This window comes from Acartia tonsa, chromosome 7, assembly GCF_053477335.1.
Source record: "Acartia tonsa isolate MP-2025a chromosome 7, ASM5347733v1, whole genome shotgun sequence".
Taxonomy (NCBI): Eukaryota; Metazoa; Arthropoda; class Copepoda; order Calanoida; family Acartiidae; genus Acartia; species Acartia tonsa.
This window is the reverse complement of record NC_137266.1, coordinates 37,598,200-37,622,516: the sequence shown is the minus strand read 5'-3', so window position 1 is coordinate 37,622,516 and position 24,317 is coordinate 37,598,200. Positions and strand designations below refer to the sequence as shown.

Sequence of the window (24,317 nt, the reverse complement as noted above, 5' to 3'; positions counted from 1 at the left end):
ACATACAGACATTTAATTGCACAGACAAACACTAAGATCCTGGTCCAAAGCTAATGTTATAGCATGTACCTCTCAAATTTTGTTAGTTATTTATTGACTCTCCTACCATCAACTTCTCTTTCTGGCTCTAAAAGGTAATGACTTAGTTGTTTGGCATGCATTGTAGTTTAAATTTAGGCCCCTTAGTACTTAGCATGAATTGAGCTTAGGCCCTATGTTAGAATTCTAACACTTAGCACAATTCACTGCTTGGGACTTAGGGCACATTTCTGTCCTACTCTACTTATGATTTTAACACTTATCCTGTAAATATTTTCATACTTAACTTATGCACTTGTAATATAAATACACTTTATAAAAACATTTTCCTTCCTTAATACTTAATATACTTATATAATTCTGATCGAATATCAAAACCAACCATTTATTCTTAGATTAAAGCAACATAATACTTCGCGTGGGTCTTTTGTTGAGCTTCCACCAGCTCAACCAAATTCGTATTATACTTGTGGGAATAGAGGGTTAAGCATTCTAAACAAACGAACCGACGATGAGAATGTCTATGTGTATTGCAGTAAAAGTAGGTTTTTAGTAGTACTCATAGAAGAGCGGTCTCCATACCTAAATTTGGACAAACGCCCCATTCGCACCCACAGGTTTATAATAGCCACATTGTAGTTTCTTTTTATCTACAGTAGATTTGTGGATATTGTTGTGTAGCCACACTTTAATTAAATTTGAAAGTACTTTTGTGACAATCTAAATTACTGGGGGCTGTCCGTTCGTCTGGTAACAACACACAGGGTACGTTATTCAAAGAGACCTACATAGGTTTAAAAAGGTCAATTAAACTGAAGGGTTTGAGATTTTTATTTCAAACTCTTTTATTATGAACAAATAGAAAAAAACTAAAATACATTTTAATTTTTTCCCCATAATTTGTTTTGTGTTTTATAGGTCGACAAGTGCGAAGAGCATTTCGAAACATCCGGCGTACTTTGCCAGAAATTGGTTCTGTGCTTATTCTTTTTGCACTTATATTAGGTTTGTTTCTTTTATTATTAGCCAAGTTATTCTAAGATTAAACTTCTATTTATTTGTTTTCAATTTTCCAAATAGTGTGTTTTGAACTACAAACAAAAGTATTTTCAATGTTTATGTAAGGTTAGTTGAAATAATGGTTAGAAAAGCCCTGCTAGGATAATAGTCTACAGAGAGGGGACTCCGCAGAGTCTAGAAATAAGAGTCTGTTTTAAATTGAAAATAAGGGGATGTTTAGGGGTCAAGAAATAAGTTAGAGGTAAGTTAGAGACTATTGATACACAGTGTTTCATTTATTTCTTCATTTTATTAAATATTGCTACTGATTTGTTTTCATGAAATTGGGTAGGAAGGGGGGTGGGGGGTATATTTTGCATTTACAAGGAAGTAGTCAAAAAAAGGAAGTCATTTTCTTTTTGGGTTATCTATGCTTTTCAGAGAATCTTTCAATGTTACTAATTCATTTAAATGTCGATGTTTTCATTTAAACCAATCTTGTTCTCAGGAATCTTTGCATTGATGGCTTTCAAGATATTTTCTGCCAGAGGATGGAAAAAGGTATGATCTAATTTACTTAAAATTCTGACAAATAACACTTTGATTGCATGACTTTTGCCATGACTTTGCTACGCTACTTGTTGATGTTGCCATCCCTCCCATATTCAAATTTGGTGACCTAAAATTGAAACACTTTGCAGCATGTGTGTGTGTGTGTGCGTGTGTGTGATTATGTGTGTGAGTGTGATTGTGGGTGTGTGTGTGTGTTTGTGTGCTTTTGTGCAATACATTGGATAAATTGCACTTTGAAGCTTCCTTCATGGATTTTTAATCAATTTCTAGTACCATCCAAAAACAAACACATACATACACAGAAATACATAAACATGGAGTAGGAAGAATAGAATATAATTTAACAGCGATTTTAATTAATTTAGATTCTCTAATGTTTCTATTGTTTAAAATATTGGTGATTTTTCTATTAAACAAAAAAGAATAAAACGACCAAGCCATGAGATGTTTTTTTACATCCTTATAAAAAGTAACAGGATGTCTGTCTTTCTTTTTGTGTAGCGAAGGATCTTGCTAACCGCTAAACCGATATAGTTATCTTTTACAGAGAATCTCCTTAAAGGTCCAGGGAAGGATAGTACTTTTGCATTGTAATAGAAAGCCTGGTAACTTTTAAGTCTGCTATGCTTATTCCATATAAAATAAAACAAATCTTTAATAGTAAGAAAAAACTCAGCTATTGCAATTTTATCCTCTATGCTTTACTTTATTGGTTTCAAAAAATGAATTTAACACAATTAGCTGAAGTATTTAGCTTTTGATCATCTAGAGATAAAGTTAATAGTCAATAAAAACCCATTTTCTTTCCAAAATCCTGGAATTTTAATAACAGTACCAAGACAGACCAATCAACTTTCCTACGAAAAAGCTTTGCAGCTCAAAGAAAAAAAACTTTGGTGATTTTGTAGCCACAGCCTTAACTACAGATTTAATAGAATGTTTGAGAATAGAGATTGCAAATTGAAAGTTGAAAAGGATGCAATTCTATCACCTCTCTAGTGTCATACATTAACCCCTATATGTTCAACCATCTCAGGGATAATAGGATAATTAAATTCTATCACCTCTCTAGTGTCATACATTAACCCCTATATGTTGTTCAACCATCTCAGGGATAATAGGATAATTAAATTCTATCACCTCTCTAGTGTCATACATAAACTCCCATATGTTCAACCATCTCAGGAATAATAGGATAATTAAATTCTATCACCTCTCTAGTGTCATACATTAACCCCTATATGTTGTTAAACCATCTCAGGGATAATAGGATAATTAAATTATATCACCTCTCTAGTGTCATACATTAACCCCTATATGTTCAACCATCTCAGGAATAATAGGATAATTAAATTCTATCACCTCTCTAGTGTCATACATTAACTCCTATATGTACAACCATCTCAGGGATAATAGGATAATTAAATTCTATCACCTCTATAGTGTCGTACATTAACTCCTATATGTTGTTCAACCATCTCAGGGATAATAGGATAATTAAATTATATCACCTCTCTAGTGTCATAAATTAACGTTTCAAAAGTTGCACTTTGCTAATTTTGCCAATTTTTCAACAACTTTTAATTCTGTAAGGTTTTGTTACCCAATTTCTGGAGTGGTGAAGCTACTTTAAAATTCTTAATGTCTGTCTGTATGTCTTTTTGTTTGTAAACCTATCCAAATTATTGTTGTTGATAATATTAATTCATGTTTTTGGCTTTTAGTAAGTATTTTGAAACTAATATAAATCTGAATTGTGGGAAAGAAAAAAAGTTACTGGGTGCATTCCCTCAAAGTGCTTGTCGAGCAATAATCCATCCCTCCTACCACTTACGCCAGTTGTAGCACTTAAAAGCATTTTGAATACCCCGGGTCCAACAAAACTAGTTTTAATCTTTAATTGTATATTTTAATATCCGCGGACAGCTGTCTATTATATGATGATGATTATCATATTTTTAGATACATGGAACACCATATTTTGGAAATTTTGGTGACAGTTACTGGGACCTGTATGTTTTGGTGACAACTGCTAATAATCCGGATATTATGATGCCTGCATATAATGAAGAACCTTGGTAAGCTCATTATTAATCCCTATATCCTATTGTATAAAGTAGTAATGATTTTTTGTCTGCAGCTAAAGATTAAAGATTAGATTAGATTTGTACTGATCCGGTAGAGTTCTCCGTTTTAGGGAAGCTTCGCTTATGGCCTGGTTTGATTATAGGCTATTTGATCTTTTGATGTAGAACTTGGAATGGGTTTAAGATATTTTACTGCTCTTCGATTTATACCTTTTCGAATACAGACTTCCAACAATTCTACAAAATTTAAAATACAAGACATCTAAATGTGACAAACTAGTTCCTTTATAAATGACAAAATGCTTAGACTTGAGAATTAAATTGATATATGTACATAAATCACAAGCTTCAATAATCATTCAAAAGTAAAATATTTCCATGAAAATTTTATTTTAGGTTTGCATTGTTCTTTATAATATTCTTGGTGATCTGCCTCTACATCTTCATGTCAATTTTTCTGGCTGTTGTTTACAACAATTACAGGAAGAGATTTTTTTAATTTGGTGGATTTTATATTAAGATAAGGAATTGTAGCTTTCACAAAATTCTGTAAAGTTGTAAGATTCCAGTCAAATTCAATTATTAGGTCAAACTGTTTTTAAATGTGCGTTTAATTATACTATGCGTTTGGTCAACATTAAGAACACTTTGACTTAATAAGCACATTTGACTGAAAGTTTTCTCACAATTTTAGGGAATATTGCGTAAGCTACTATTCCTTTTTTTTCTTATGGAAACTAAGAATCTTAAAAGTAATTCCTATACAAATGTCATTAACAAAGATCATTCAAATCTTGCTTGCCTCATAGTTCAAGGAAATTATGGTTTTTTTCCCCATGTCTAGCCCTTGCAGGGTACTAACCCTCCGGGGCTAACCCTCCGGGGCTAACCTGTTCCCAATATTACCTTATAACCAAGCAATGAAATAAAAGTTGTTTTTCAAGCATATTTTTCGTAATTCTAAATTTTTAAAAAGTATAAATTCCTGTTATAATTTGGCAAAAACTTTAAAAGTTTTAAGAAAAAATATTCAAGCAGAAAGGATTTTAATTTGAATATAAAGAGTTTTATATTATGTTAGGTCCTAAATTAGTTATTCACACCTTGAAGAACAAAGTAAATTGTTTAGAAGTTTTACAATTATAAATAATCTCATTTCTGAACCTAGAACAAATTTAAAGAATGAAGTCCATGAAGCTATTAGAAGAAAAAGAAGATTATTAAATACAGTAAGTAAATTTTTACAGAATTTAGTCTTTAGATTTATGATCCATAAACAAATAAACTTTTAGAATTGTAAAAATATTAAAGGTTTATGGCAGGGCCTTTATGAATTTGGTTATATTTAAAACTGAAAAATTCTGCTAATTGTCAGAATGAACATGAATTTGATAATAAACTAAAGGGAAGTGTGAATTAAGGTAGAAAATTTGAAACTGATATATTCAGTATATCTCTATTAGAATGATTTTTACTTTAAACAAGGATGACTACATCCATAAGTAGCGAAGCACAAAAAATCATAGACTATAGTATGACTGACAGACCAACGGACAATGCAAATTACATACTGAATGCTCATTGGTATATGTATTCTTCACAAAAAAATAGTCTTCTATCTTGATCTATTCATGGTCACCCGGGCAGAACTGATTAGGATTTAGGTTGTTTATTGTTATAGTAATTTGAATTGTTTTTTATATTTTTTTTTATTTTATTACTATGTTTAATTTTTATGCCCAAATAAATATGTTTATGTTTATGTTTGTTTATGAATAGCAGCTGACATAATCACATTTCTCCAATAGCGTTACAGATTGACTTACTGACAGACAGACAAAATGAATTTTAGAGCAGCTTCGCTACTAAAAATTTACAATCGAAGCTATCTGTTACAGACAAACGGATGAATTGGCACACCCAAAAAGTAAAATATCTGTATATAGAGATGCTTTCCTAAGTAAACTTATTTTTTGTAAAACTTAAAATAATGTTTATTATTTAGGTATTTGATCTGGTACGAAGCGAGGTTGATGGAAAAGATGTTGTCAAAAAAGAAACATTTCACCTTCTGTTAAAAGCAACTATACCTGCCAAAAGTGAACAGTACCATAAGGTATTTTAATGCTTTCCCTCATAGTGCCTTGTAGGAATAGAACCTCCCCCCCCCCTCTTACTCTTTTTAAAAAAAAAAATAAAAATAAGTATGGGGTTGGGTTTGTTTATTACGTAGGTCAGGTTATATTTGGTACTAGATAGTTGATTGTTGAAATTGCGATAGGGGAATTTATGTAGATAATTCAGGTTGTTAATATTGTCCCCCGATATAGGTCAATACGTTAGAGGAGGGGATTGGGTGATGTCATAACGGGGAGGTAGAGTTGTATTAGCCAGCTGCGAGAATGTATTCTCACAATATTCATATTTTCTATCCATTAAACCATAAAACATTTCCTTATTTTTTCTCGAAAAAAAACAAGAGTTTCTATTTTAGATTGTTTGGTGTGTACTAGATGCTGATCAGAGTGGATACATTGATAAACAGGTAAACATGATTCAGTAGTTGCTTCCAGAGATCTAAAGGGATAAGACAATGGTCGATAAATTGATGTACATTCCCAATGATTATACAGAAAATTACCCCTTTTGTAGTTTTACAATTAATGATTGAAACGTTTGGACATTTGACTTAATGAACCAACCAATAAAAATTCAATAAAGTCCCCAAAGTTGTTAAGTCAATAAATAAGAAAATGTTACTTAAACAATTTGGAAACTAGTGTGATATATGAGTTCCTCCACTGATTCAGATGCATCTAGGGATATTATACAATCAAAGGTAGAGCAAATGTCATGAGCTACTTGCTATCTGATTAATATTAGACCATTTTTTTGCTCTTTAGATATGAGATTCACATCACAAATTAAAGTAAAAGAATAGATGGTTAATGGGTTAAATAACTGTATGTCCCCACCTCGTTGACCCTGGGCCGACTTTCAATTGGGTCTTTAAATATCAGCCAATAGCGTCGTAAATATTAACACAGCCATATTAAAGAGCAGAAAGCAATTTGCTAGCTGACTAAAAAGGTCCCATCCACTGGATCCAGGTAGTCGAATAAATTATGCATCCATATTTATGAATTTTTTTTTCTTCAGGAGTTTATCTGTATCTGTGATCTATTAAACATTCCAGTTCTAGAAGTTTTACCAAATATTTTCCATAAATATATTCCAGGTTTTTATATAATATACAATACAGCTTCCATAAGTTATGTAGCTACTCTGTGTTTAACTTTGTAAGTTTGTCAGTGAGATTTATCTAAAAAATAAAACGGAGCTTTACCCCAAAAGTGCCTATTGAGAACTTAAAACCTATCTTACCCTGCTAAGTACCCAATATAACCTAATCTAACCAATCTAAAGTAATAAACAAACAAATGGAAAACTACACGCGCCCCCCTTATTTTCAATTCAATTTTAAATTAAAGAGATGGAGCCAGGCAGGGGTTTCAGAGGCCTTTATACTAAAAAAGTTGGTTGTCGTCTATATGAGTTGATTTATACATTTTAAGATTTCTAATGCTGCTTAACCAATATATCTTCAGCGGTGCCCCAACCCTGCGAGGATGCTTTATATAATCTAACCTAACCTGTCTTACAGTAATATGAAAATAAGTAACTATCTTCCTTGTTGTCAATTAGAAAATAAGGGAATGGAGTTCAGTGCTCAACAGGAAATTTGTAGGAAAGTACTGGAATTATCTTAATTAGAGCTGTATTGTACATATATAAACACAAAATTCAGATTTTTACAACTCCAAAGTTTCTAAACTGGTGAAGTCGTTTGTTAGAAATAAAATGTTCCGGTATATCTTTGATGCTATCATTATCATCAATGCATTCTTTATTCTCTTTGATATCAAGGAAATCATTAGATTAGTTTTAAAATTGTTTTTCAAAGGGAACTATCCATGAACGAGAGCAAGTAATACTAAGCACCTTCCAGCATTGATCCATAGTATTTTTTTAGTGAATATACTAGGTTTATGTTTAATATTTGGTTTATCGACTAAGAGGTTAGGTTTCACCATAGTTTTATATGAAAAAACTTTGAAAAGTAAAGCAATTTTTGGTGCAATATCGTCAAATGTTTTGATGAGTTCAAACTGTTTTTTCAAAAGCTTTGACACAAAAGTAAATTATTTTGATTAAAAATGTATTTTTAGAAAAAGGGTTGGTAACTTGTAATATTAAACAGTTTAATTAAAGTACTTTTGCAATTTATAGCATTTGATGCTTTTCTGCCGTGTTATTTTATTTTGTCCTTTGAACTCAACAAAGCTTTTGATGATATTGCATCAAAAAACGATTTACATTTCAAAGTTTTTTTCATATAAACCATGATAAAACCCAACTTTTTAGTTGATTAACCAAATAAACATAAACCTAGTATATTCACTAAAAAAATACTATGGATCAATGCTGGAAGATGCTTAGTTTCACTTGCTCTCGTTCGTGGGTAGTTCCCTTTAGTTGAAATAAATCATATTTATCAAGGATCTAATGGGATAAGACAACGGACGATAAATTACCCATTCTTAAGATTAACATTATTGGTAGAAAAGTTGGGACACTGTGGGTTTGTACCGACCAATCAAGAAGAAAAGTACCCAAAGAAGATTTAAAGCCAACAAGTGAAATATAATGTTTATTTAACTTTGGGTACCAGTAAAATTTACAGTCCAATGTCCCCTCCCTCCCTAATAGAAATAAAAGAACGATTATATCTATATTTTATCTCAACCTTTATTTTCTTCTTGGCGTTCTAGATGGATGTGCGAAAAAAGTGTAGCATTTGACCAAAAAAAATTGCAACACAAACTTCCGAAAGATGCTTTCCAAAATGTATCTACTGTTGTTGTTGTTGTTGTAGCCATGATTCTCTGAAGTTAGGACTCAGATGCACACGGAGACTGGAAGTGAGAATCCTTTGGCCAATCTTAGATTGGTAAGCTTCGCGCACAGCTGATTGTATTCTATGTTACATTACAAGCTGACTCGCAATTCTCGTGGAAGCTACTCAATTATTACATCACCTTGGCCTAGAGTTTTGGCAGGTGTTCCATATTAAGCCACCCTAATTAATGGCACTCTCATGCGAGGAGCATGGATGAGGGAAAGCATGGTTAGAGCTGCTTGATTTGTAGAATCCTAACTTCCTACAAATCTCCCCCCTTACAACCCTAGGGCATCTTAGGGAAGGTTGCGTGATCATAATCTGACAAATTGCGACAGCATTTGTCAACCAAGTGCAAAGTCTATGTGGGGACTTGAACTCGGTTTCTCCCAACCACAGCGTAGTGCGCTAACCACTACACTATGGGACACCCTATAAAAATGTATCTACTCTCTGATGTAATCGACCTTGTTTAAAAAACGGTTTATTAAAAAAATCTTCTAACTAATCTAATGAAAAATACTATAGGGAGTGGAATGGGGATTTTTATCCCTTTTTATTATTGAAATTTTACTCAAAATTTATGCTTTTGGATTCTACATGTTTATAAGGAACTGGAATGGTCTTTTTAATTCTTTTAATATATTAACATTATTTTAATTATAAGTAATAATCTAGAGAAGCCAGAAAATTATCTCATTGTTATGTAATGCGATACTCTAACGCCCACTGGGATATTAGGTTTATTTACATCCAACAGACAACCAACACTTTGATTGCATGGCCTGTGTAAGAAGGTCCTAAATATAAATGTTATGGGCTGCGCTTGTTTATTGGTCAAGGCATTCCTCTTACTATGTTTATGAGCGTCACGTGCCAGACATAGCAGCTTGTATGTACTAATTTTGACATCTTTAGTATGACCCATTGCATGTGAACAAGACTGGAACCCGACATCTCCACACTATCATTTACGCTAATGCTACTTATTTCAATGGTATTTTACTTCATAACTCTTTTCTATATCTTGTTTCTGCGTTTAATATTGACATAATTATCTCTGGTTAAAAATTGACCATTTCAATTTAACCAGAAAAATGTGGAATGTTTTTGATGTGATTGTTATTGGATCTGCATTTTTTATCTCCATAGCTGAGGTTATCAGACAGGTAAAAAAAAAACTTTTAAGTAGCGAAGCTACTCTTAATTCACAAATCTTTCCGTCCGACAGTCAGTACGTAACGTTGTGGGGGGAAATGTGATTTTCTCGTCTGCTATTAAAGAAAGCCAGCCTAAATTTTCATTGAAGATTCCTAGGACTTATTCGCATCTAGTCTATATATTGTTTCTTCCGTATGTCTGTCGCCCATGCTTGAAAAGACTTTGACATTGATTATTTTCTTTGTTGATAACAAACTGAAAACTAATAATTTTGCCTCAAAAATATTTGTTTTGACTGGTGGTAAAAACAAAGCAGTTATTCTTCAAATAATTTTCTAAATTTTTTTTATGTTTGAATATAATTTTTTTTTTGAAAACTAAGCCCACTCTGTAATAGGACAAAAGGCAATTTGTCTATTTGAAATCTATTTACACCCAATTTTGTGATATTATAAGCATAACAATTGATGCAAATTGATGTTTTTCTCGCTTATTTAAGATGTTGTTGATGTTATCCTTGTTGATTACTTTTTTATTATTTTAGGACGAATTCGACAGTGAGATTGTTTTGGATATTACTTTGGTTCTCAGAGTTTTAAGAATTGTAAAGATTTTTCACAGCTTTGAAAGGTAAATTAAATCCGTCCGTACGTCCGTCACGGTTAGCTGTTTTCGTTAATATTTTTATATGTTAGAATTGTCCTATCGATTTCAAACTTTGCATCAGTATTCCTATAACAGTTAGGTACGATTTTGGAAGCGTAGCAACTCTATATATATAATTCCCAAAAAGTCAGTACGTCAATTTAAAACGTTGATTTTTAACTTTTTTGACAACAACCTTTCTTGTGATATATTTATCCTATTCATCTGATTTTTGGAATGCTGATTCCAAGTACAATGTTATAAGCGAAGCATCTCTATAATCCTATAGTCCTAAAATGTCAGTATGTCCATATAAGAATTTTTTTGTTATACAATTACATATTAATGATGATCTTAATATTCTGGGATCATGGAAAGAAAACGAATTAGCGGTTTTTGTCGTATTTTCACAGTATTTTTATCCTATTTCTAGCCCCTGCTGGGCAATCATTACCATTTACCTAACCTAACTTAACCAAAAACTTAAATCAAAAGCTACTGTGAAAAACGACGTAACCCGCTACTTCGTTTTCTTTCCATGATCCATATTTTGTTTTAGGTTCAAGACAATATTGAATACCATAATGCATATCCTACCATCTATGTTGACCTATGCTAGTGTTCTCTTTGTTTTCTTCTATTTCTTTGCTATAATAGGTAAGATTCAATATCCTACCATCCATGCTGACCTATGCTAGTGTACTTTTTGTTTTCTTCTATTTCTTTGCTATCATAGGTAAGATTCAATATCCTACCATCCATGTTGACCTATGCTAGTGTTCTCTTTGTTTTCTTCTATTTCTTTGCTATCTTAGGTAAGATTCAATATCCTACCATCCATGTTGACCTATGCTAGTGTCCTCTTTGTTTTCTTCTATTTCTTTGCTATCATAGGTAAGATTCAATATCCTACCATCCATGCTGACCTATGCTAGTGTTCTCTTTGTTTTCTTCTATTTCTTTGCTATCATAGGTAAGATTCAATATCCTACCATCCATGTTGACCTATGCTAGTGTCCTCTTTGTTTTCTTCTATTTCTTTGCTATCTTAGGTAAGATTCAATATCATACTATCAATGTTGACCTATGCTAGTGTCCTCTTTGTTTTCTTCTATTTCTTTGCTATCTTAGGTAAGATTCAATATCCTACCATCCATGTTGACCTATGCTAGTGTCCTCTTTGTTTTCTTCTATTTCTTTGCTATCATAGGTAAGATTCAATATCCTACCATCCATGCTGACCTATGCTAGTGTTCTCTTTGTTTTCTTCTATTTCTTTGCTATCATAGGTAAGATTCAATATCCTACCATCCATGTTGACCTATGCTAGTGTCCTCTTTGTTTTCTTCTATTTCTTTGCTATCTTAGGTAAGATTCAATATCATACTATCAATGTTGACCTATGCTAGTGTTCTCTTTGTTTTCTTCTATTTCTTTGCTATCATAGGTAAGATTCAATATCCTACCATCCATGTTGACCTATGCTAGTGTCCTCTTTGTTTTCTTCTATTTCTTTGCTATCATAGGTAAGATTCAATATCCTACCATCCATGCTGACCTATGCTAGTGTTCTCTTTGTTTTCTTCTATTTCTTTGCTATCATAGGTAAGATTCAATATCCTACCATCCATGTTGACCTATGCTAGTGTCCTCTTTGTTTTCTTCTATTTCTTTGCTATCTTAGGTAAGATTCAATATCATACTATCAATGTTGACCTATGCTAGTGTTCTCTTTGTTTTCTTCTATTTCTTTGCTATCATAGGTAAGATTCAATATCCTACCATCCATGTTGACCTATGCTAGTGTCCTCTTTGTTTTCTTCTATTTCTTTGCTATCTTAGGTAAGATTCAATATCATACTATCAATGTTGACCTATGCTAGTGTCCTCTTTGTTTTCTTCTATTTCTTTGCTATCATAGGTAAGATTCAATATCCTACCATCCATGTTGACCTATGCTAGTGTCCTCTTTGTTTTCTTCTATTTCTTTGCTATCATAGGTAAGATTCAATATCCTACCATCCATGCTGACCTATGCTAGTGTTCTCTTTGTTTTCTTCTATTTCTTTGCTATCATAGGTAAGATTCAATATCCTACCATCCATGCTGACCTATGCTAGTGTTCTCTTTGTTTTCTTCTATTTCTTTGCTATCATAGGTAAGATTCAATATCCTACCATCCATGTTGACCTATGCTAGTGTCCTCTTTGTTTTCTTCTATTTCTTTGCTATCTTAGGTAAGATTCAATATCATACTATCAATGTTGACCTATGCTAGTGTTCTCTTTGTTTTCTTCTATTTCTTTGCTATCATAGGTAAGATTCAATATCCTACCATCCATGTTGACCTATGCTAGTGTCCTCTTTGTTTTCTTCTATTTCTTTGCTATCTTAGGTAAGATTCAATATCATACTATCAATGTTGACCTATGCTAGTGTTCTCTTTGTTTTCTTCTATTTCTTTGCTATCTTAGGTAAGATTCAATATCCTACCATCCATGTTGACCTATGCTAGTGTCCTCTTTGTTTTCTTCTATTTCTTTGCTATCTTAGGTAAGATTCAATATCATACTATCAATGTTGACCTATGCTAGTGTTCTCTTTGTTTTCTTCTATTTCTTTGCTATCATAGGTAAGATTCAATATCCTACCATCCATGTTGACCTATGCTAGTGTCCTCTTTGTTTTCTTCTATTTCTTTGCTATCTTAGGTAAGATTCAATATCATACTATCAATGTTGACCTATGCTAGTGTTCTCTTTGTTTTCTTCTATTTCTTTGCTATCTTAGGTAAGATTCAATATCCTACCATCCATGTTGACCTATGCTAGTGTCCTCTTTGTTTTCTTCTATTTCTTTGCTATCTTAGGTAAGATTCAATATCATACTATCAATGTTGACCTATGCTAGTGTTCTCTTTGTTTTCTTCTATTTCTTTGCTATCATAGGTAAGATTCAATATCCTACCATCCATGTTGACCTATGCTAGTGTCCTCTTTGTTTTCTTCTATTTCTTTGCTATCTTAGGTAAGATTCAATATCATACTATCAATGTTGACCTATGCTAGTGTTCTCTTTGTTTTCTTCTATTTCTTTGCTATCATAGGTAAGATTCAATATCCTACCATCCATGTTGACCTATGCTAGTGTCCTCTTTGTTTTCTTCTATTTCTTTGCTATCTTAGGTAAGATTCAATATCATACTATCAATGTTGACCTATGCTAGTGTTCTCTTTGTTTTCTTCTATTTCTTTGCTATTATAGGTAAGGTTCAAATTATTCAAGAAATTTTTTTTTTAAATATGGATTATTATGTCAAGTGGATGTAAAATATACGTGGATATTATGGCAAGGGGAAAAATTGTCGTCATTTTATGTTGCATAACCTGGACGTCATTTATTGGTCAGTTAGTTAATCCAGTAGGAGGGGAGGGGATGGGGTAAAGGGGGTATGGGGGGGTGGGGTGTTGTTATTTTAGCCGGTTACAAGTTTAACTTTATCAGAGTTCATGATGATTCGGTGTAAGAACCAAGTAGTAATAAATCTATTAGTAGAGAAGGAGTAAAAAAAATCATCTGAAAAAAAGTCAGAAATTTAATGATGATTGAAAGTTATTATTTTGGATTTTTAATAGAATATTTTTCAAAGGAGTGCTTTTCTTATTTAACAGACAGACAGACAGACAGACAGAATGTTAAACTAGAAATACTGTGCATTATTTTCAATCACTCTTAACTTTTGGTAGGGAATTATGGGGTTAGTTTTTTCATATAGGTAATATAAGCGGTTTCCCTTTGAGTGCCTAATCAAGCAAAGAAATCACTTTCTAGTCAGGTTATGTTAGGTTTTATGTGGTATATGCTACATATAGCCCCACAGGGTTTAGGCACAGCGTGTATATGTCACAAAGTGGTAGAGCTTTCCGAAGGGTTTAAGAATAAATATAAAAAAATGCCTCCTCACTCCTTATTTTAAATACTTTAAAAAGAAAGTGGGGGATACTGTGCACGACTAAGCTTTGAGGGAAACTGACTGAACTTACCCCAAACTATCCTGTGTAAACTTGATAGATGCAAAATAAGGCCAAAGTAAGGAAAGTTTAGAATGCAATTTCATAAAAAAAGGAAAATAGTGCTATGAAGTTGTAGGACAGACAAAGATTTAGATTTATGATAATCAATTAAATGCGATTTAAGGAATAAGGAATTCAAACTTCTGAAAACATTTTAACTTTTTAGAATTAAGTTTTCTTTTCTGCTTATTAAGTTCTATCACTCTACAGTAGTTATTGTTCGTTAGTCCAGATTTCTTTTATGGATGTTGTCATCTTTGTTAAAACACTGCTAAATTATTTCAGGTATAGAATCATTTAAAGAGAAGATAGTGTTCTATGGTTATAATGAGACCTTGCTATCTGTTGAACAATTGTATTGTGGAAATCCTAATCTTATGGATTCAGGTTACATTTTTAATACATATACAAGTACATATGTTTAATTCAGACAACCATCTGCCCCAAATGGTGGGAACCCTTTTCGTCTACAAGCAAATTTGTTCCTGTTCTTTTGTAGGGTCTCAGCTGTGTTTATATTTCTAAAAATATTACCTAATTTCAAAGACCCATTATAAAACAAAGGCAGGGTCCAAGCTTTGTGGAAGAGTAACATATAGCTCATGTCCCCACTATTCTTTTACTTTAATAGATTTTCAATTAGTCATTTCATTACCCTACCATAATTTGAGGGTTTATATCACGCGGAGAGAGGGGGGTGGGTGGATAAAGAAACTACTTACTTTAATTAGTTTGGGCTGTTGTAATATTTTTGGACAACAGCCAGTAATTAATAATATATTTGCTATTTCTTCAGAATTTTACTCTCTGCAGTATTGTGCGAACAATTTCAACAATATTCTGCGCGCATTTGTCACGTTATTTGAACTTCTGGTGGTCAATCAGTGGCATGTTATTGCCGAAGGGTTCCAGGTAAAACATTTTGAAAGCGAAGCTTCCTATAATTAGGGTCGGTACGTAACGATTATCTTTTTTCGTTAGTTTAGTAATGTTAGAATTGTCCTATGATTTCAAACTTTGCAGTATATAACCTATTTTGTAAGCGTAGCAACACTATAATCGTTACCAGAAAGTACGTCCATTTAAAACATTGCGATTTTTTACTTTTTGACTACAACTTTTTGTAATAGGTATATAATTATTCTTTTCATCTGATATATAAAGTGATGATTCCTAGGACAACAAGGTACAATACTGTAATAAAATTTTTAAAACAATTTTGTTTAAACATTAATTATTGTTCGTTTATCCTTCCTTCTAATCTTAGAGCTTCGCTTTCATGGATGTTTTCATCCTTGCTTAAACTATATTTTCTGGAAGCTTAATTTTTTTGTGTCAGCAATTGGTTTTATGATAGTGAAGCTACTCTATAATTCACATTGTCTGTCCGTTTCTTTTTCTGCCTTGAACATCTGTTTTTCCAATAGATATAGAATATTTTTCTTTGTCTGTTTTTTCAATGGATATAGAATATGTGGATATATTGTCAGGGGAAAATTTTTCGCCAATTGAGAATGAAAATATGAACCTTATTATTGGTCAGTTCCTTCATCCAGTAAGAGGGGAAGGGCTAATATAAAGGGGTGGATGAATTGGGGGTATTGTTATTTTATCACTTTACTAGCGGCTACGCCCCTAGAGGCCTCTAGGGCCACTTGAGGAGGGGGACGTCGAATTTAAAAGAATTTTTTTTTGTGGGGGGGGGGGTGCCGCCCCCACCCCCCAATCATTTTTAATTTTAGTTAAAAAATTTAAATTATTTTTTTTTTTGGTGGGGGGGGTATTTTTCATTTTGGGGGGGTTGGGGGTATCCCACCCCCCAAGAAAATAGTTATAAACCTTCCTGGGACCTATGAGAATCTACCCTGTTAAGCAGAACCCGATCGGTTCAGCGGTTAGCGATATCCTTCGGTACAGACACACAGACAGACACACAGACAAACAAACATCCTGTTACTTCAGTATAAGGATTAGAGCACATCAAAATCTGGTGCAACATCCAAGTAATTATATATCGTTTCCCTGACTGTCCATCTGCAGTCTATACATATATGACTTATATTTGTATTGAAATGTGTACACGTTCTGACCAATAATGTTTTTCAGCTTGCAGTGGATTCTAAGTGGACCCGTATATATTTCCTCAGCTTCCATCTGTTTGCCGTCATCATTATCCTCAACATCTTCACTGCTTTCGTCCTCGAGATTTTTATTCTAGAATATTCTTTTGACAGGTTAATATTTCTATTCCTAAGAGCGTAGGTTTTCTACATTTAGAAAGATTCCATCTGGCTTTACAAAGTGCCTGTCGAGCCTTAACCCCCTCTCCCCTTATTTTCTAAATATCTTAAAATAAGGAGGGGGGGTTCTATACCTAATAACTGAAGAGGTTTAGTATCCCTGCTGTCAGCTACCCCTCCCCCTCCCCCCTTTTGGCTTGTTGATAGAAAATACTCCCTAAATCGATTGTGGCTGTTCATATAACAATTATATAAAGCTTGTGTATGAGTTATTTTAGACTATTTTATTTCTATAAACCAGTCTTTGAAACAATAATATCTCATGTTTTTTGTAGCTTAAATTATCAATCATTTTCATGATAACTTTTATAATCCTGTTTTATAAATTAGTAAAGTTTTTATTCTCTGATTCTTAAGAATTTAATAAAGGCTGAACCGATTGAGTTCTCCATTAAAGAGTAACTTCACATAGGTCCTAAAATTAAGGCTACTTTAATTTTTAGATTTATGTCTTGGGATTGGTTTTAGGCTCTTTTTCTAACCTTACCTTCGAATACAGTGTGCTGGAATGCAAGGGGTGCAGGCACTAATCTCAAATAAAGTATCCTTTTATATAATTAACAATATATGTTTGACCCTGTTTCTTTTATTCTATATCCAAATATTTGATTTCCCTATAATACAAGGATATGTTAATGCAGGGTGGGAGGGGACATTGGGTTGTAAATTTTACTAACTTTCAGTTTGCCCTAAACTTTGTAGATTTAAAGTGATTTATAATTTGTTAGATAAAGAACTTATGTTCAAACTTTACCACATATAATGTTCATCTAGATAAGGGGTAATTTTGTTTATCTTAATTAATATCATCGTTCATTTTCCAATTTCTTAAAATCCCTGAGAAAACAACTTTTCATAAATGTCGTTTCTTTGTACGGCAGACAAACTTATATTTGAATCCAAGAGTAGCTTCACAACTAAAAAAATGCATTTTTATTTTTTTTATCAAATCATATTATTTTCTCTCTCAGTGACCTTAAATCTGTTCAAAAAAAGTTTTTAGGAGTGAAGCTATTCTTCAAATAACTACTTATCATATTGCAAAATATGAATCAGAAACAAATATCATGTTAACCTCAAAACCGCTGTGGTTCTCCTTTTCAGTGAAGCTTTTTCTGGAAAGGTTTATTTATAACTATTGTTATGAGTGTACATAACCTTTATAAAACGAAATCGCTCCTGTAAAAATACCACCCGCCTCATTGGATGGTCAATCTCTCCCTCCCCCCTTCTAGCAGGTGCTCCTATAGACCTGTAGGGGCTTCGCCGCTTAAAAAATTAAGAAAAATCAATAATTACAATCAATTAATAAGATAAACTGAATTTTAAAGAAAATGTTATACGTGTTTTATAAAAAAACCTAAACCCAAAAATATGCATTATATGAATGTTATAGCTTTCATAAACAAAGCTATGCTACTGTTTGTACATAATCGTACTTGTTTTTTCTGCAAAAATATTTTTTGACAATGAAATAATTTCTATTGTGTATTGTTACAATACATTTTTAATAATTTCGTTTTTATTTGGAATTTTAATTTGACATGATTAAATTAATATTAATATTTCTTTATAATTTTAAACAAATTAATTATATTTAAACCCATAAGTACCACAGCAACAATCAGTAAAAATATTTTTTAAGAATTGTAAATATAAGGGATCTAAAGGGATAAGACAACGGTCGATATATAAATCTACATCCCTAATGATGGTACACAAAATTACCGCTTAGAAATAGTGGTTGAAACGTTTGAACACTTAACTTAATTAACCAACAAATCAAAATACCCCAAAGTTGTTTAGGCCAAAAAATAATAAAACGTTAATATAAAATTTTGAGAACTATTGTAATGAACACTAACAGCCCATTGTACCTCAGTAAACATTTTGACAGTCAAAAAGTAAATTTGGCAGATTTGAGAATAAATAGTTTTATTTGAAAAAAGTAGATACTGTTTCCAATCCTAACATTTTTACAATCACTAGTAAGTTATAGCGATTCCCATGAAGATTAGGTTTTTAATTTATTTTCAATGTTTTTAGATTTTAATTATTTTAATCTTCAAAAAAATCTTCGAATTAAAAATTTTCCAATAAATTCAATGCTTTAAAAAATATTGAGATAAAAAAATCCTCCAATGAAAAATGCATTTTTAGAATTATTATAATATCTTTTTATTTTAGAGGATCTTTGGAGACAACCCTAGAGGCCAAAATCAATGAGATGGGGCTTGGGTTAGGCAGCAAGCCCACCAGGGGTAAAGATAAACCCGACTCGGCTGAACAATCCATCATTGAGGTAATATTTGTTTCATAGCAGCTTCAATAAGACTGCAACAATTTATTGTACCTTCTTGTTTAATTGCCGAATTTAAAAATTTAAAACAAGAGTAAAAAGGAGGAGATAGGTGCAACTATGTTATTAAACAAGGGGGAGGCAGGTTGTGCTAAAATTCCGTAAGAGTGTGAGTTTTAAGGATTAAAACAGTAGTAGAACGATAAAATTTGAAACAAAATATATTTGTCTATAGTTCTTTTCAATAAGAAATACACATATTTAGTGAAAATTATCGTTCTACTACTGTTTTTAAGCCTTTAAACTCACACCTTTACGGAATTTTAGCACAAACTACTCCTCCCCCCCCCCTCTTTGATAAGATAGTTGCAAGTTAATGACCAATAGATCAGGGAATAGGAAAACCATTCTTAGTGGACCACAATCTTATTTCAGAATATATATTTAATTTTCGGCTATTTCAAATGAAATTAATTGGCTGAATCATAGCCCCTGCCAATGTATAAAAACCGGTTCTTGGCCGTAATAAAATGTATTGTCTTAACGAAATTATCTTTGAAATTGTAAATAGAAGTTAACTCTATTTATTTTGATTCGTAAATATAATTCCATTGGACTGAGGGGTCCATTAAAGAAATAACATGTAGAATTTTTGTAAGATATAATCATTCTATTCATTTTTGGAATAAGGATTCTTAGGACAACAAGTTAAATCTGATAAGCGAGACACCTCTATAATCTATTCTACAAATGAAAGCATGGCCTTTTACTGTATCTTGTATTTAAAAATTTATGTACAATTTTGATTAGACTTAAAAATTAATTTTCTGCTTCTACAAGATTTATTGTTCGTTTGTCCTTCCTTCTGATTTTAGATCTTCGCTTTTATGGATGTTGTCATCTATGTTTTTCCAGAATGACGAACTTGACACAGATTACGAGGACCCGGACCACGACAACCTTCAGTTTGTAGCCACTCAGCTTGAGGAACTAGCACAGAGGTTAGATAGATAGATAGATCTGACAACCTGCAGTTTGTAGCCACTCAGCTGGAGGAACTTGCGCAGCGGTTAGTGGAGGAACCTTCTAGAAATAGTTGAATTTAAGGATAGTAGCAGCTATGCCCCTAGAGGCCTCTAGGTGGTACTTGAAGTACTTGGATGGAATTCAACACCCTCCATTTTTTTAGTTTACAAAGAAAAAGAAAAAAAAATTTAGGGTGAAATTTTTTTGAGGGGGGGTGTAGGAGTATATTCCTTTAAAATAAGCGAGATCTTTAGGTACACACAGACACTGCTCCTGATACTTTCATGTATGGATAGCATACATAGATAATCTAACTGGAGAAATTTGTTGTTAGGTTAGTTGCTACATATGCCTCATTTATTGGTCAGTTTATTCCTCCATTATGAGATGAGGGGAAGGGATTGGTTGAAGAGGATGGATATTAGCCATCTGGAAGTAGCATATCATGAGTGTACACACGTGAGAATCTCAATCCCACTTTCTATGTATTCTATATCCATTATTAAATTGCATAGGATAAAGTTTCGTCCAAAATTTCGTCACCAATAATATTCGAAAGAATAATAAATAAAAAAAAAATTAAAAATGTTTATCTGCTAGAAATAGCTTTTAAGTTAGACGAATTAAAGTGTCCGAAAGTCCATTTAAGGTAATAATCTATTAACAGCACAGTTTGATTAAATGAATATTCCTTAGACCAATGATCTATCTATATATGTAAGATGAAGCAAAAATGCACGACTTTTTAGCCATTTAAAACGTCTAATTACAAAATAATATGGTAACTTATGGTAAAAATTAGTCTTGAAGAAGTTTTTAAGTCAAATAACAACAAATATTTAACCAATTCTTAATATATTGAAACAACAGATCTATGGTATAGATGTATAAACAGACAACTACCTTCCTTCCCTTTTCTAAGACCTCTTTCGTCTGCTTTGAAATTATTTTCTGTTACATGGTTGTGTTAAAATAAGCGACACCATTGGTTGATTTTCAATGACCCCATAGAAAGGTTGCACAAGGCATTTGCGATGGGTAGATACAGTTATTGAACCCTTTCTCCTTCTAGTGTTTTACTCTAATATTGAAACAAAATTAAAACCATATTTAATTTAAGGTACCAGAACTACTCTAAAGAAACTGCCATAAGATTCCACCTGCACAAGGCAGCCAGAAATGTGCAGTCTCTCCTGGAAAAATTGTTCGTCAATGAGATTAAGGAACAGAATAATCATTATTAGAATATCATAATTTTCTGTGAATTAGTTATCTTTTTTCTCTCTATCTCTACCTTCAACATTTTTTGTTTATATTATACTTGTGGCTAAGCCCCTGGAGGCACCTAGAGGAGGGGAAGTCGACCGCTAACCCCATTTATAATTTCTGTAAAAGAAAAAGGAAAAAACATTTTTTGGGGGAAGGGGCGATAATTTTTTTTCTATGGTTGTCTTCTTTGGATGGTGGTGATACTATACCCTCCTCATAAATAGTTGTAAACCTTCCCAGGACCCATGAGAAGCTTCATTGTGCAGGAGGACCGTATCGATTAGCGAGATCTTTCGGTACATACATACAATACAAACAGATATCCTGTTACTTTCATATAAGGGTTTTCTGCAATATAGATAACACTTTCTATCTCTATCTATCTATCTATCTCTCTATGTACTTCCTTAGATACTAATTGGATGTAAATGTCCTTTTTCGAAATTAATGTGAGCGTTAAAAAGAAAATGAAGCAGCTAATAACCGTTACTCTTATAAATTTGCATTCTAATATTGATTATTCTATGAAAAAAAGGACGCGTTGGACCAATTAGAGTTTGACCCTCCAACAGAAAATGAGGCAGGATCATAAAAACGGATAACTATAATATGAAAGCAAAGTTGTAAAGCATATTTTTTATGTATTTGTTTCTAACGGAATGATGGTTTACACACGAATATAGTCATGTGGCTTGCATAGGGTTTTACAAGGGGGTATAAATCTGCATTTGGGTCGATGAATCCCCATAAAATAATGGTTATATTTTAATAAATTGTTATCCCCCCCCCCTTATTCTAAAATAAAGAATTAGGGTTGAAAGACGTTGTTTTTGCTTTAGGTCGGATTAGGTTAGGTTATATTGGGTAATCCTGTAGTGTCATGGCACGCAATAGGTCTTGAAGGACACTCGGTAAGAGTTACGCAGAGGAAAATATATTATCTCCTCTGTATTTAATTTTTTTTTAAATAAGAGGCTGAAAATTTCAGTAGGTACACTATAGGCTAAAAAAATCTTCCAAAATATTAACTTTTATTTATCCTTTAATTTATGAAAGCAGGGCACAGAAGAGCAAGAGAAAAATAAATCTACCAGCAAGAATAAAAATAATAGTACTGGCGATGGTAATTCAACAGCAAAAAGTCAAACAAATGATTATTTGTATGAAACTTCTTCGGTTTTCCTTGCTTAATAGTGATAAAAGAAGGAAAAAGTTGTTACATTTTTTTATATAATTATATTATTGATGAAAAATTTAAAAAGACGTATAATTGCTTTGGTTTAGCTGATGTCAGAAAAAGAAGAAAAAATTGCTTTCATATAAAATGTTTTAAATTATGTTTGTTGGACCTTAGAAGCGCATTTGATAGTTACTAACCTATCATACTTATTTAAAACTGTTAGGTAAATGACAATTCTTTGAAACTTTTATTTGACCCTTTTAGGTATCTATAGACAGTTTTTTATTTAGATAAGATATATTACATCTTTTTCTTTTAAAATCTTTAAAATACGTGTTTAGAATATTTTAACATTTTTTTTGTTTTCCAACTGCGTATATTTTCATTTTCTATTTTTTTATATTTAAAATGCATTTTAGTAATGATATAATATAATTTGTTAAATTTTTTATAAATCACTTTATATGTGATTCTGGTACAACTAACAAATAAACAAAAATAATACATATTTTTTATGCCACTCTCTTCCCCATTCAATTTTTTTTGAGGGCTTTGTTTAAAACTTTAAAATATTAATGAATGGTGGAAAAAAACAATATTCTGCTAACCACTCCCTCCCCTAAAATGTCTTGCTATAGGTAATTAGAAGATAAACCAGTTCTAACATTCCATTTGTTAACTTTTGTCATTAATGAAAAAGCTTCTATCCATATGTTTTTAAAATGTCATTTTTCGCTTGCTTTTTTTTGTGATCCCTTTAACTGTGATTCTTATTTTATTCTCTAATTTTTGTATTATAATGTATTTTAAAATTAATCTTAGATTTCATTATTTAGAGGGGGGTGATGAAACCAAGGTATGATGGTCACTTAGAAATATCAAAGAAAGCTAAAAAAATGCAACAGATCTATTTAAATGAATGTATATATTAATACTTAGGTCTTAATAAATACTTACATCATATTTTCATGTTCTCTAATATAGTCAAACTCGCAGAGGGCTAAAATTTTCCACCTAATTTTCTCCATCACCTGCCCTCCTACTGGATTAGCGAACTGACCAATAATTGAGTTCCATGTTAGTAACCTAAATTGACTACAATTTTCCCCCTGTCATAATACCCACGTATATTTTAAATCTATTATTAAATAGTTTTTTTAGGGGAAAATTAAGTTATCTTTTTTCATCAAGGCCTCATAATATCGTTTCAATGAGGTATTATAAGGATTGTTAAGCTTTCTTAATGTTTCAAAGTAAATCTTATATCTTAATTACGATATATCAACCAAAATAACCCCTCCCTTTCAAATTTTGCCAGTTTTAATTAGACATTTAAATAAAGTTAAATAATTTTATAATTTTAAAAAGACATTTTGATATACTAAATTTAGCAGTATTTTAAATGTATTCTTAATACTTTAAACATTCCCATTTTATATTTTAAAACTGTATGATTTGTATATAATAAGTAATATGTATAATAAAACAAAAAGACCTAATAAAATTACTATGTAAATTGTGTATTTTTAAAGTTAGGTAAGCCTTTTTAAAATGTGCCTCTAAAATCAAGATTTTTCAATCTGAAACATTATTGTAATTATAACAGATCATTACAAAGCTATCCTAAATTTGGAGATTTACCAGTCAAGCTGTTTATGAGATATTACTGTACACACACAAACATCTTGATACGCAAAAAAATAAAG

The 24,317-nt window shown here is 32.0% G+C and overlaps 1 protein-coding gene across 5 annotated transcripts in view; it reads left to right on the top strand.

Annotated features, from left to right (window-relative positions):
- Positions 1-24,317, top strand: part of LOC145323702 (uncharacterized) — a 39,546-nt gene extending 15,229 nt beyond the window's left edge. For 2 of the 5 annotated variants that reach the window (XM_080166164.1, XM_080166166.1), the window contains exons 9-29: positions 958-1,044; positions 1,547-1,599; positions 3,574-3,689; positions 4,095-4,181; positions 4,867-4,927; positions 5,704-5,814; positions 6,193-6,243; positions 6,858-6,936; positions 7,507-7,626; positions 9,188-9,269; positions 9,752-9,827; positions 10,364-10,449; positions 11,024-11,121; positions 14,823-14,924; positions 15,334-15,449; positions 16,644-16,771; positions 19,025-19,139; positions 20,052-20,137; positions 21,283-21,387; positions 21,969-22,011; positions 22,491-23,574. In XM_080166164.1, coding sequence (XP_080022290.1) covers positions 958-1,044; positions 1,547-1,599; positions 3,574-3,689; positions 4,095-4,181; positions 4,867-4,927; positions 5,704-5,814; positions 6,193-6,243; positions 6,858-6,936; positions 7,507-7,626; positions 9,188-9,269; positions 9,752-9,827; positions 10,364-10,449; positions 11,024-11,121; positions 14,823-14,924; positions 15,334-15,449; positions 16,644-16,771; positions 19,025-19,139; positions 20,052-20,137; positions 21,283-21,387; positions 21,969-22,011; positions 22,491-22,622 — 1,934 coding nt within the window. In that variant the 3' untranslated portion in view covers positions 22,623-23,574. Of the gene's footprint in view, positions 1-957; positions 1,045-1,546; positions 1,600-3,573; positions 3,690-4,094; positions 4,182-4,866; positions 4,928-5,703; positions 5,815-6,192; positions 6,244-6,857; positions 6,937-7,506; positions 7,627-9,187; positions 9,270-9,751; positions 9,828-10,363; positions 10,450-11,023; positions 11,122-14,822; positions 14,925-15,333; positions 15,450-16,643; positions 16,772-19,024; positions 19,140-20,051; positions 20,138-21,282; positions 21,388-21,962; positions 22,012-22,490; positions 23,575-23,865 lie in introns of those variants that run through there. The other 3 variants (XR_013881066.1, XR_013881067.1, XM_080166165.1) reach the window with 3 other exon arrangements.